Raw genomic sequence first — 14,320 nt, 5'->3', positions numbered from 1 at the left:
CATAGTTGTCTTTGTTCATGCTGCAGTGTTTAGGAAGCTGGAGCAGTAAGCAGAACAGAGTTGCACTGAGCTGAATTCTATTGAGCTAATAATTGGTGCAGTGCATATCTGTATGTGGATGTGTTACAGCTCGGCTATGACAAGGTTTCGCTTTGTTATCTCCTTTTAACTTAAATTACTGTCTAGCTAACAATGTATTAATTCTAACAACTTTTAATATTAAGAGAGTCATTATTTTTTGTATGGATGGAAATCTGAATCCAATTAAAATATATAAGCTTCTTAAAGTAAAAGCTGGTCAAAACATGTTTTAAACTTAAAGCTAATCATTAAACAGAAGTGAAGGGTTTTATTGCCCTGTAGCTAGCAAATTAATTGGGTAGTTCTAATTATTATGTCTTTTAGAGTTGAGGCTTGGAAAATTTAATCTTCTTCTGGTTATTTAAATTGGAGGAAAAAAATAGCTTTTCTCCATTTTACATTCCTAACTGGCTTCTAAAATATAAGTAGTTAAACAATGGACAGAGAGTTTTAAATACATCAAAATGAAGGAAGTATTCACTCTGTTCGCACAGAGTATTATTATGATTAAAAACTGGCTTAACAATCAGCAAACTCTTGTTGCAGATTTTAGGCAGATGGTTCTGCAAAAGCATTTACTTGAATTTCTTTCAAACTTAACAAATATTTATATTTGATGTAAGATTTCAAAATAGCTTACGGTAAATATGGGCTATATCTTGTTATTTCAAATATAATTATGTAGATTTTATTTCAAAATGTATTGAAATCAACTTGAATTCTTTGCCTCTTTTTAGCTAGAATATGGAAATACAAAGTTGTCATAAAATATATTGTGAAAAACTTGATAAAACACTTCAGAAGAAAACAAAGCAAGACAAGGACAGAGAATATTTGATTTTGAATAAACATATGCTAAGGGGTAATAAAATCTCCAGGAATATTTATTTCTGTTGTTGGCTACAGTATCCCATATTAAATATCTTCCAGTGACTGATAATGGAAATTTTAATTCTTGTCTATAATTAATTAATCTAGACAAAACTAAAAGTCAATACAGAGTCCACTGTCCATCCTGACTTCTGTAAAGCAACATGCTATTGTTTTTTGCTAACAAAGGCTTGGAAAATACACTCCTTTGGCAGCAATGAAATTATTCTCCTAGCCAGCCTATCCCCTCAGAGTATTCTGTGCCTACTCTACTTACTGCTCCTGCCCTTTGTCTTCATAGAGGTTTATACAGCCATATGGCAAATAGGATCAGGAAAACTGATCCATCCTGTGAGATGGGGGGAATGATTCACTGTGGGCCTGTCCAGTCTGTGTTACCATACACAGCAAGTGGTAGCACTGCAGCAGCAATTGGTGGCCAGATGAAGGTTTCAGGCCAGAAGGTCGGATGCCTGAACCTTACTACGTGTGTGAAACCCAGACCTAAATGTTTACTATTTTGTGTACACTTCATTTAGTTGTTAGTTGACATTGATTTTGACCGAAAGTGAGTATATATTTATTTTTGTTTGAGTGCATACATTTATGTATAGACGCATGCTGTGAAATTTTTCATGAAATTGTAATACTCAGAACTGGACAGATCAGGTCTTCCTCTCTAGTACAGGATGCATCTAGATATTGAGGAGGAAAAAGGAAGACTTAAGAATGATATAAAGTCTTTAGTCAATCTAATTACATGCAGACGTATTGGGCCACCAGGATAAGAATGAGAAAATATGTTTGCAATTTCTAAAGTTATTAGAGGATTTGCTTCTTTTGCTAGTTTTAACGGAACTTAATCAAGTGAATGGCTTTGGAAGTCTAGAACTGTGCTTTTTGATTAGATCTCAGGATTGCCAAACACTTGCACTAATGTTCTATCTAAAGGCATTTTTGCTGAGACGTCTCATCAGCTGGCAAACAATGGTCTTCTGATTATCACTACTTATATTTCTTTTAGAATGATAAGGTGAAAGTGCAGCTTAAGTTTAATATTTAACACATGACACATTAAAGATTCCTTTTCATTGCTGATGTGAATTTAATTATCCAGTTTTATGAAGCCAACTTTAAGCTTGATCTACTAATACATTAGCAAGTAGTGTGGACTTCTGACAGGATGTCTGTAGAGCAGAGCAGTTGACGCTCAGGATCTGGCACGCGCACTGCCTCTAGTGGGGTTCTGTGCACTGAATGTTTATGTGTAGTTGGATTGCAGTAGAGGAGTGCCATAGGCATGCTCTTGAAGTTCATCTTCCAATTTAGCCTGTTCTAGAAGGGAAGGTGTTTTAGTTGGAAAACCTAAAAATGATTCCTGGTTGAAGCAAACAGTTGGTTGTCCTGCATAACTGGCTGTTATGTTTCTTGGAGCTGTACAGCTTTGTTGGGAGATTTGGGAAAAAGGTGACTACTTCAGTGCATTTTTGAGTACCACCTAATCAATCCAATTTACCCTGGTGTGCTCATATTCGAGAGCAGACTTGCTTTGCTTCAACATGCCCTCTTCCTCAATAAACCAGGAATGTTGGAGGCTGTGATTTAGCTGTTTTATTCTTCTTTGGCATATAGTTTAAGAGATGATGAGTGTCTTTCTTCTTACCGAATTCAGCCAGAGGTTCTGAAATTACTCTTAGACCTTTTGGGTATTACTTATCTTCCTTCATTTGGCCAATCACTGGTTTCTTTTCTGAAGAGGAAAATCTGCTTCTCTTTGGCTGCCAGCATCATGTCCCCCTTGTTTGCTCACACTGACACCTCCAAGTAAGGTTCCTTTGGATGCAATGCACATTCTAAACCTTATCATGGAAAAACTCTTCATTGGGCCAGGCAGCTGCATTTAGAAGATAGCTGGTCAGCAAGTCATTTGCTTGCTTTCTTGGAGCTAGCACTTCTGTTGCCACTTACATTGTTAAGTTCTCTGGCTTTGGAGGCCAAGCTGAAAACCTGAGCTAGAGCTCAAAAGAATGCTACGTAGTATCTTCATTATGAGAAAGGTAAGAGACTTTGGAAAACACTGACCTCTTGTTCTACAGCTAGCTATTGAAAATGCTACAAACAGCATGGACACCTGAAAAGGTTTAGATCTTCAGCACCTCCATGGAGACATAAAAGAAAATGTTTTACTGTTGGAGCTGGCATCTGTAATCTTAATGTGGGCCATGCAGAAGAGACATGTTACATGCAGCGGGCATGCAGTATATTAACGGAGTAAAGTAGTGCTGTTTTCAGTAAGAACCGTAAGATTTTGAGTGACCTCAAGATGAAGACAGAATTTCATACTGGACCTTGCACTGCACTGGTACCTTTTTCTTCAAGAAAAGGCATTGCCAATAATACAAGGAGGCAATTATGTCTGAGTAGAATCAATCAACAGAATGGTGCTTGAAACAATAATTTCAGGGAACCTGAACATTTAAATTGCTTTCTTTTGCACCTTTACAACCTTCTGACTCTGTTTCAGTTGATGTGCACTCTCTTTCCTTTCTTTAATATATATGATGTTAAATCTAATTTGGTCAAACTGAATGGATATCATACAGTATCTTGACAAATGTAATTATGGCAGCAGAAAGAAACTTCATCTACTCAGTGGCTTTTTTGCATGTGTGGCTTCCTGGTTGCCATAAATCAGAGCTTCTTTGTTTTCTTTAGGAAGTAGCTCCTTAAAGGCCTGAGAAGCTAAAAATTGAGAAAACAGATTGTAGTTTTTACTGCCAAATCGTACTGTTATGTGGGAATGTATTTATACTCTGCCTCAAGAGAAAAGTCAAAGCAGAATTCATTGCACTTCCAAGATACTAGTCACATTGCTTATAGATGTTCACTGCTCCGTACAGCTTTCAGGGTAAGAGTATGCTGGAGTCAACAGAAAGGACGCTTGACACCAACAAAAGAGTAGGCTTATTTTACTGTCTGTGTCAAGGTAATACAGAAATAAAGTAATGCATTTAGCTAAAACAATAAGCTTATTATACTCTAGTTTGAAGCATCAAAGCAAATAAGCAGGGTAACGCACCTAATCATTACTACACAATGTTAATTATAGTGATTAAGAAAGATGCATCACCAGTTGCCCTTACCATCATCCAGATCTGCAGTCACTGGGGAGCCCTGGTTGCAGTGAGAATTTGGAGAACCTGTCCGGGCAATTGGGAGGTCCTATGTAGTGCGTTTCCTTGTAGGTGAGGTCTCCAGAGTTGCTGCAAGAGGGTCCAGCTTTTATATAGTTGAATAAACACTGGCAAAACTTCAAGTGCGGAAACACCCTCCCTGTTGGATTCCACCCAACGCCTGGCTAGGACTTAATGAGGAGTCCAAGGGAGTATCTCCATCTATTTCAGCTTTGGCCACATATTTCTTAACAAGGTGGTATCTCTATCTATTTTCTCAACAAGGTCAGATACTTGATTTCACGGCCTTGCAATATGTCTCTAAATAAAGGATTATTCTGCTGGTTACTATTACACAATAAGCATTACAGCAAAGCTTTCATAGATTGGCATATTCATACTAAAATAAATAGATCATACATTCCATATACAATTAATACTGTGCATTTTAGATATATACATTGTTAGGGTGTGGGATTCACCTACAGGTCGACTTTAGTTCCGGGCCTATTGTTCAGGCCGTGGTACTTCATAGTATTACAGAACTGAGCCTGGAAAAGATCGCATGTGTGATAGGATCTTCAAATGAGCTACATAAAGAGGCTCTGTGGATGCCTTTTAAGGCTTTCTAATAGAAACATCTCATAATCTTTGGGTATAGTTTTCTGTAAGCTTCTTATTCATGTTAGACTACATTCTCTTTGCATTTATCCACCTGATCCATACTGTTTAGTGCTTTGCCAGCCTAGTGTGTGCTCGCAGCTCCATATCCTCTTAGTGTAGTCTGACAGTTTTTGTGTGCCTCTAAGAGCACTTTTTGTGTGCAGCTAAGTGTGATGAAATGGTTTTCATCTTGTGATTCATAACATAAATGTGGGTCTTTCTAATCGTCTCTGTGCCTGAATTGCTGGTGTGAGGCAGTATCCTGTGTATTTTGTTGTGGCAGCTCTTTATGCAGGGCAATTCCCACTGCTTTTAGTTTAACCTGTTTGTATAGAACACTTGTTTGGGCCTTTAAAAGGACAAAAAAGTGTTCTTGCAAACCAGTCACAAGTTACCAGCAGATGATCATGAGATCAAACTAACCCAAGATAAAAATAAAATGTCAAATCAGTCATTCGTGTCTTGAAACAAAGCTGTAATTCAGTTTTGACCATTCTTCTGGGAGTAATGTAACATTTTAGTCACGATGAAATAAGGGCAGTTCAGTGGAGAAGTGCACAGCTGGAAGCTTCTTTCTTCAGTATTGCCTGTTGATGGTTTGGGAAAAAAAACCCCAATCAGAACTAAGGGGAGCAATTCCTTAGTGCATGTCTTTCTACAGTGTGCATGTATATATGTATATCTTACATGTCCAATGGATGGGAGGGCATAGAAGGTCTTTTATCTGTAATTGCAGGTGCTGTATCAGCCACTGAATTCTCTGTTTCCTAGCTGTTAGAAGCAGTTATAGTTCAGGTCTGGACTACAGGGCTTGTCAGACTGTAGCAGAGATGACAATTTAATCTCTTAATCCTTCTTGCTCTTTAGACTTTCTCAGAAGAAACCTGAGAAGAAATCCATCCCCATAGTGGTGGCTTTCTCCTGTTATGGTGGACTAAATACTTCTGCTATAGCTGCCTCCAGGTAGGCTCCTCTGTCATCTTCCGCACACCCTTGCAAATGCTCCAGTCTTCCCCCTGTTGCCAGCTCATTTGTTTTTATAAATGCACTACTCCCAGAAGTAGTGGTAGTTAAAGTGGAATTGGTCAGGTGCTCCGTTCAGAGCCCAGGTCTACCTCATTTGTGGAGGATCCATGATTGTACCATTGCGGTTTTAGCAGAAAGCAGCCACTAACTCTTCTCCCTCCTCCTTTTTTTTGCTCTTGGTACAGTGCACGTGGTGTATGTGCTTGATAATTTGCTTTTTGTACTTCTCTCTGCCCTTCCTTCTTATTCAGAATAACCTTCTGACATACCCACACAGTTGAACGCTTATTGTGGCCAATTCTACTTGCGCTTCAGTAATGCTTCCTGCAAGAAACACTGTAGAGATCTTTGGTTTTGCCATTGTTCACAAGAGGGTATAGCTCAGCTTTGGAGAAAATATTTCTTGGCATCTGTTAAAATGGGATTGTTGAAGGATTTATGAATGTGTACTCTGAAGTACAAAAGTGTGTTTGTTGTCTGAGTAGTAATACATGAACTTGGCTGATTTTTATGTTAGATGTGAGGGTAAAACTGTGTCAGAAAACACCTGCATAAACGCAGGTGGGTCTATACTTGTCATGTTAGGTTAGTTAATATCACCAGAAAGTTTAGCTAAACTTAAGTACCTTTTGACTTTGTTTTGCTGAAAAATCATTTTGCAGGCAGATCTACTTGGCAAACCAAGCTGAACTTTTTAGAACATTCTCAACTAAGATACTCTTTTGCATTACCTAATTAGGGAAAAGTTAAGCTCTTGAAGTTAATGCTCCACCCCTTGCTCTCTCAGGTAGCCAAACCACAATGTTAGAAAGCACATTGGAAATGAGTGTTTGGTAAAGGCTGTCACTAGGTTATTCTGTCTTTTGAGACATCTGACTTGTGCAGATCTAGGGAAATTAATTATTTAGACTTTCAAGCTGGATTAACAGTTGTTATATATCATATAGCTTGCATTCACAATACACTGAATCTATAACATCTTGATCTGCATACAATTTCTGGCAGTGATACCATAGCTTTGTCTTAACTCTTTGTGGTTTTAACATCTCATATGAATGATTGCTGCTTTCTAGGATGTGTGTAACAGTATTAGTATATCAGAAAGATTAGGTATGCATTATAGCATGAAAGTGGCCTTTGAGTTAGTCCCACATCTGGCATTCCACAGTGGCCTGTTACTGAATGTTTCAGAAGGAGATGGGAAATGCTTGCAAAGAAAACAGCAACCTGCCTTTTAGGAGAAAAAATTTCTCCAAATGACATACTAGCTAATTTGTATCGTGCAGCATAAGATTACATTCATACATTTTCTCTCTCTTCTTTATCTGTTAATATTACTTATCTAAATGCTTATCCTTTAGAAAATCTTACTAACATCTTAATTCTCTAACATCTTGTTGAGCGAGTTCTGCATCTTAGCTTTGTATATTTAAAAAAAAAAAGCTCTGGAAGTTTGAAGTTTGGTGTCTAGTAATTTCACTTGCTATTTGACTTTGGAAATCAGCAGTCCAGGTTTAAATCATCCTTTAAAGTATTACAACAACTGCCTGTTAAAATTTTCATCTTGTCCTCATTCTTGTTCTGGAGAAGTTATCTTAATTCATTCACTGGATCATTATGAATTACATTCTGCTTTGGGAGACTGGGTTTCTCAGAGCTGTATTTAGATCCAGCAAGGATCTGAAAGAAGCACTGTGGGCTCTAGTAATTATTTATTCTGGAGCAGCAGAAATCTTTTGTATACAATATTGTAAATTTATGAGTTGCTTGTTCAGTTGCAATTGATTGAAAATGGGTAATTCATGGTATACAGAACACATTTCTTATGGCATTGTCTTGCTAAATTGATGTTCTGATGAACCTTTGGCGGGGTTTTATTGAAGTGGTTATATTCTTTTACATTGTCTTTTAGCAGCAGGAAATCCTATCAGCCTTTGCTGATCCACACAAAAAGATGGAACAAGTTTTGCTTTTTAGTGTAGATGATGGTATATAGCTAAGCAGAGTTGGATTCTGAACCTTAACCTGGATAATGTGCTGAACAAAGCACTTTGTCAACCCAGCTAAAGAACAGGAAACTCTAGCTGGCCAAGCTTTGTTTTATGTCAGTAAATTTTTCTGCATTTTATGGTTTAAAGATTGACATTATACAAAGGGTGTTGCCTCATGAAAATCAGTCACTCATTTCACAAAAAAAATCACCCCTCCTTATTAGTCGTTTTGTCTTTTTTGACCTACAGAAACATTCAGAAAACAGATCATAATGCACTGCTGTTGGTGATCTTGTTCCTGGAGTAATGAAATCAGAATCTGACCACTGTTAAATCCAGAAAACTTTATGTGATACAAACATAGGTCAGTTCTGGATGTTAATCCACTTTGACTGAACTCCTTAGTTCATAAATCTTATGATGAAGACCAGTAGTTTAAAGGGGAGGTCAAGGGGGAGGTGTTTTGAAATACTAAAATATTAAAAACTGAACAAAATTTTTGTAATAGAAAAGACAGGCCTGCAGAAGGCTGAACTAGAATATATACTTTTTATGTCTCAGGATCTTGAAATTGATAAATAAAGAAAAAGATAAGAAAGTGATTAGAGAAAGGTTCATAAAAAAGATTAGATTACTGCTACCTGCTGGGGTGTAAAATGTTCTCATACCCACAGAATCTTTGGGGTTTGTTTGAATATCGTTTATACATGAGTATATACGTTCCTGTTTCTATAAATAGTTATTTCATGCTGTCTAATGTAGATATAATCCTTTTGGTACCATGACTGTTACTTTGCTTCTGTAAAAGAAATCATGGAAGTAATTTAGCTATCAGTAGGTAGAATTGGGATAGGAAGGCTTCCACCCACGTCTTTTGGACACAGCATGAACAGATTTCTGCATAACTCCAAACATGCTAATGTTCAGATACGTACAATGCTCAGACGAGGATGGGTTTTGGAATAGCTGCCAGTCTTCATGTATTAAGTTTCTTGATTTTTCAAACATTTTATCTGATATTCTAAGTCTCTCTCCTTTTTTTCTCCACCCAGGAGGCTGAAAAAAATTGATCAGGACAATATGTTGCAAATTATTACCCATTTTCATTATAGGTCCCAGGTCACTGGCAATCGATGACTCCTACCGCTTGCTGTGAAGCTTTCATGCTCCTGGCTTCGTGGTTTCAGAGCTGTGTGTCGGAACGTCACTGCAGTTGGCCTGCAGTGTTCTCAAGCAACACTAACAAATGACTGCTACTCAGATACTTGCTCTGCCATTTGCCATGTTGTGGGACAGAGCCCAGAGGCTCTGCTGGTGGAGCTAAAGGAAAAGATGTTGCTTAGGAAATTGAGAAAGAAGGAAAATAAAATAGATTCCTAGAATCTAGGAATCTACAGTATAGAACCTACATCAGGAATAAACAGTAGGTGTGATGGTGGCTATGTTTATAATCTGCAATATGGCACAACCCTTTTTGGATATGTAATAATATTTTTGTCCTTTGTGTAGTCTCACTTGAGATGTGTAGTTCAGTTAGATAATAAAACATACTAGGTTTGGTGAGAAATTTCTAAAACCATTTTGTTTTCCTTTGTGAGCAGAAAATGTGAGTTCAAGTGGTTGGCTAAGGAAGTTTGTGCTTATTTAGGATCCATAAATAAGCTGTGTGCTTCTTTGTGCTGCACTATGGATTGTCCTTACAATAATACTATTTTTCCATACAAACTTATTACAAAAGCTCTGATGTCATTATTTTATGTATGCTTTGTTGCAGATATTTTCATGTTTCCTTTCTCTTTTCCCTTTCCTCAGACATTTGCCGACCAGGTATTTGGTATCTTCAGCTGGACAATTCCCATTGCTGTAGCCTTTTCTTGTTTTGGTGGACTTAATGCTTCAATTCTAGCATCATCAAGGTAGTTCATACCTCTTTCTGTTTGACAAATGTTCATAAGTATTTTTATATGTTACTGTTATGCTCATCTATTTATGAAAGCGGCAAAAATAGTTTTGTAACCAAAACTATAACGAATAGCCACAATAAAATAACAGACCTAAATAAACCTCTGTGCATGTGTACATACACCCATAACACTGCCTTACTTCCCCAAAGCACTCCTAGGTGTATGTAGAGTACAGTTAAAGATCAAATGAATGTTGTCTGTGTGGTGAGTCTTCAGGCCTTCTGATTCTTTGGATTGAGCTATCTTCCGTTTTACTTTATACAGTAATTCCTGCAAGTTCTTGTTTTCAAATGTATTTACTTAAAATTTACTTTTAAAATCAGTATCTTTAAGGTTTTTTCCAATTAAAAAGTTTTAAAAGTGCTGCTGCTATTAAGCTGCAGCCAAAAACTTATGATACAGTACAGAACCTTGCCTCTGAGCACTGGTTATGGATGTGACTAATGAGAGTTTTAAATAGATTAATTCAGGCATTTTAAGATCCTTCCTGTCCATTGAATCTATGTGCAATACCTCTGTCCTGAGAACAATATGAACATGGTCTGGTGAAGTAGTGAATACAGAACAATTTGCAGTTGATAATATTTATTATTATTTAATAAATTATTTTTACTGGTATTGTCCTTTGATTTTCTGCAATACATTGTCTCTCATCTGTGATGTCAACATCTGTTTTCTGTTTTGGGGTTTTTTTTTTCAGGCTTTTTTTTGTAGGATCTCGAGAAGGTCACCTTCCTGATCTGTTGTCTATGATCCACGTAGACAGGTTCACACCTGTGCCAGCACTGCTTTTCAATGTAAGTTACTGTTGCTTTTCTTTTCAGCTGTTAGATGTGACTACAGGAACTATTTAAAAGAAAACAAAAAAAAATCACGAGAGAACTACAAATGTACTGTCATCAAGGTGATTTCTGAGAGAGTGATTTTTGAGGCATAAAATTGTGCCAAACACCAAAGAGTGTAAGATGGCAAAAAGCAGCATAAACAGTAAGTTTCAAACTTCTGTTGTTCAGCTCACTCTTGTTCTTTTCTGACAGTGTGCTATGACCCTTATTTACCTGGCTGTGGAAGATGTCTTCAAGCTTATTAATTACTTCAGTTTCAGTTACTGGTTTTTTGTTGGTCTGTCTATTGCTGGGCAATTATATCTACGTTGGAAGGAACCAGATCGACCCAGGCCTCTTAAGGTAGTATTCATTTATTACAGAATTGTTTAAAATACCTGTCTTCCACATAATGTAAAAGTACGTCTAAAATCTGGACCATACATGTTATGTCTAAAGATTACCAATTGAACAGGACATAAAACATTACTTCTATTTTATATTATGCTGTGAAAGCTAGCTTGTCTGCTAGATAAGTGATTGTTGTAATAGTGTACTCTTTCATTAACCATTAGTTCAATCAGTAGCCCTTCTCTCTTGTCAACTGGAGAATGTCTCAAAAGGTTAACATAGTAGTTAGCCTTTTTTCTTGGATTAGTAATCTCTAATTAGAAATGCTAAAGTTAATTAATTCTGTCAATGTGGAACACATTTAGTTCTGATGGTGTTTCAGTTCAATATCTGATCCTCTTACCACCTTCTCATAGTTTAACTTGATACTCTGCATGAAAAAGTCATTCTTTTTTCCTGAGTTTTATTGGATTTATCTACCACCACTTCGTGCTGCTATACGGTTTCTGTCAACACAGCAGAGTTACCATACTTGATTACTTCTGCAATTTTTAGCAGCAATTCTGTTCAAGAATAATTCTGCAGTTCGCTTACGGTTCCAAATAGCCAGATATAAAAGAGTAAGAGCATGTAGTTTCATAAAGTAGGGTGGAGAGGGAAAAGTCTGTAACTGTCACCAAAATGTTTGTAACTGTAGACCACAAATATTTTAATAACATTCTGTTCTGTTTTTCTCTCTCCAGCTGAGTGTGGCTTTCCCAATAATATTCTGTATATGCACAGTATTTCTGGTGGTGGTGCCACTTTATAGCGATACTATAAATTCATTGATCGGAATTGCCATTGCTTTATCTGGAATTCCAGTCTTTTTCTTGGGAGTCTATTTACCTGCATCAAGGAGACCTCAGTTTATCAACAAGATTTTAGGTAAGTTTCTTTGTAGACGGAGGTGTTAGGAAAGAGGAAAATTAAATAAGTGAATCTCAGTTTGTTGATGAAAAAGGTTGTGGTCAGATGACCCCAACCAGCAGCTAAGGACCCAGAGAGCCACTTGCTCACCACCATCCCTCCTAGCAGAATGAGGGAAAGAATAGGAAGAACAAAGGTGAGAAGACTTGTTGGTCAAGATACTGACAGTTTAGTAAGTGAAGGAAAGAGAGGAAGAAAACCTGCTGCTGCAAAGGCAATCACTTACCACCTCCCACAAGCAGACCTATACGCAACCACATTCCAAGCAATGGTCACCTTGGAGGACACCCTCCCACTTCTTCCTCTACCTGTTTTTATATCTGAGCTAGACAATATATGGCCTGAAATACCTCTTTGCCTAGTTTGGGTCAGCTGTTCTGGCCATCTCCCTTTTGAACTTCCTGGCCATGCCCATCCCCATCCTGCTGATTGCAGGGAGGGCAGAGTGAAAGGGGAAAAAAATGAAAAGCCTTGGTACTGTCCAAGCATTGTTCAGCCATAGCCAAATCACTGGTGTGTTACAACCCTGTTGGAGCCACAGATAAAAGGGGTATACTGATTTTCTATCTATCTATCTATCTATCTATCTAATCTCATACCCAAACTACCCAAAGGGGTATTCCATACCACAGCACGTCATGCCCAGTATATAAACTGGGGGGAGTTACCCAGAAGGGATTGATCACTGGTTGGGTCAGGCTGGGTATCAAGTGGTGGGCGGTGAGCAACTGTATTGTGCGTCACTTGTGTTTATTTTTTTTTTCCCTTCCCTTTTTAGTTTATATTCTCTCCCCTTGTTATTTCTCTTACAGTTATTATTAGTAGTAGTAATTTTATATTATACGTTAGTTACTGGACTGTTCTTATCTCAACCTGTGGGGTTTACATTCTTCCAATTCTTCTCCCCATCCCACTGGGAGGGGAGCGGAAGGCGCGAGCGAGCGAGTGGCTGTGTGGTTCTAAGTTACCGGCTGGGCTTAAACCACAACAACTTGGCAGGGTGCTAAGAAGAAGAATACTCTAGGATATCAACAGAACAGTTCTAAACATTATCTGTTTAAAAAAAATTGAGTGGAAGACAATATTCTCTACTAACTTTTATCATGTATCTCCCTTCAGAGGTGAGGCAGCTTTCTTGACAACTAGTGTTCCTTAGTCAGATGCATATTGTATAGTTAGAGTTGAGATAGGTGGCGGTTCTGATTTATCTCCAATTTTCTATGCAGGTGCAGTCACACGAAACATGCAGCTGCTCTGTTATTGTGTTCTAACAGAGATGGACCCAAGTGAAGAAAAGAAGTTATAAATCAAATCCAACAAATATTTCAAAGCCATTACAAGAAACAGGAGGGAGGCTAAAGCAATTATAACAACAAAAGGGGAGAGGTGGAACTGGAAAAAACAAAACAAAACAGAAAAAGTGTTTCCAGTGGTCTTTCAGAAACACTGAAACTGTACTTACTTACAGTTGGATTCCCACACAGATCGCACCCTCGCCTCACCCTTCTAAGCTGTGGCATACTTTCAGGGCATGTTTTTTTTTTTCATTGGATATTGATTACCTGCTCAGTTCAGGCACACAAGCTATGCGTCAATACTGTTCCTTCTTCAGAATTGGTATTCAAATGGTAAGAGCTAATGGATCAAATTAGATTTCTGCAGAACCAGGCAGTGAAGTAATGCATTTGTAAGTTAGACTGAAAACCACTTTGACTCAGAAGACCAAAAGCCATTTTCAGCTTAATTCTGATGGATGCTTGCATGAAATGATTTGCTGTTCTATCTCGGTGCTCATCACAGAAGACCCCTGGTCACAACAAACTACCTTATTAGTCATTATTAGCAGAAAAATGAACTAAAGTTGTGCTGCGTTATTTAAAGACTGAACCAACTTTCTCCCTTAAAGATAAATATTTTATTCCGTACGCTATGTGGAAGTGTGCTGTCTGAGTGTGGCAAGGATTTAATCAAGAAAGCACCTTGGCGCTAAAGATTTGGTTAATGGCTGATGATTCTTTCCTGTTAGCTTGTTAGCACGTGGTCAACTTCTGTTAGGCTTTATGAAAATTTCAAAATTAAAATGGTGTTTGAAGCTTGTAAGCATTTGTTTCTGAACTTTTTCAATAAGCACACATCAGCAGTGTTGCCTCAGCAGTCACAAAGCTCCCCTTCTAAACTTCAGTCTGTTCACTATAAAATGGCCATCCAAAAACTCACAGAACAAACCACTTTCTTTCTTTTCTTCTATAGAAGAAGTAAAGTTCTGTGGCAGCTTGAAAGCAGTATCTTGAAAAATAAGTAGCAGGGAGAGAAAATAGTAGTAAAACCAGAAATAAGAAGTATTATTGCAATGCAGACTGATGCTGATTAGTAGTATTTGTAATTCCAAAGCTGTAAGTCTAATACCA

The 14,320-nt window shown here is 37.7% G+C and overlaps 1 protein-coding gene across 1 annotated transcript in view; it reads left to right on the top strand.

Annotated features, from left to right (window-relative positions):
* Positions 1–14,012, top strand: part of SLC7A6 (solute carrier family 7 member 6) — a 28,039-nt gene extending 14,027 nt beyond the window's left edge. The window contains exons 6-10 of the mRNA XM_030512207.1: positions 9,617–9,720; positions 10,469–10,565; positions 10,806–10,955; positions 11,687–11,870; positions 13,139–14,012. Of these exons, the coding sequence (XP_030368067.1) occupies positions 9,617–9,720; positions 10,469–10,565; positions 10,806–10,955; positions 11,687–11,870; positions 13,139–13,218 (615 nt within the window). The 3' untranslated portion in view covers positions 13,219–14,012. The remainder of the gene's footprint in view (positions 1–9,616; positions 9,721–10,468; positions 10,566–10,805; positions 10,956–11,686; positions 11,871–13,138) is intronic.
* Positions 14,013–14,320: the final 308 nt, after the last annotated feature.

The sequence above is a fragment of the Strigops habroptila genome, chromosome Z, assembly GCF_004027225.2.
Source record: "Strigops habroptila isolate Jane chromosome Z, bStrHab1.2.pri, whole genome shotgun sequence".
NCBI lineage: Eukaryota > Metazoa > Chordata > Aves > Psittaciformes > Psittacidae > Strigops > Strigops habroptila.
This window is presented reverse-complemented; position numbering and strand designations above follow the sequence as displayed.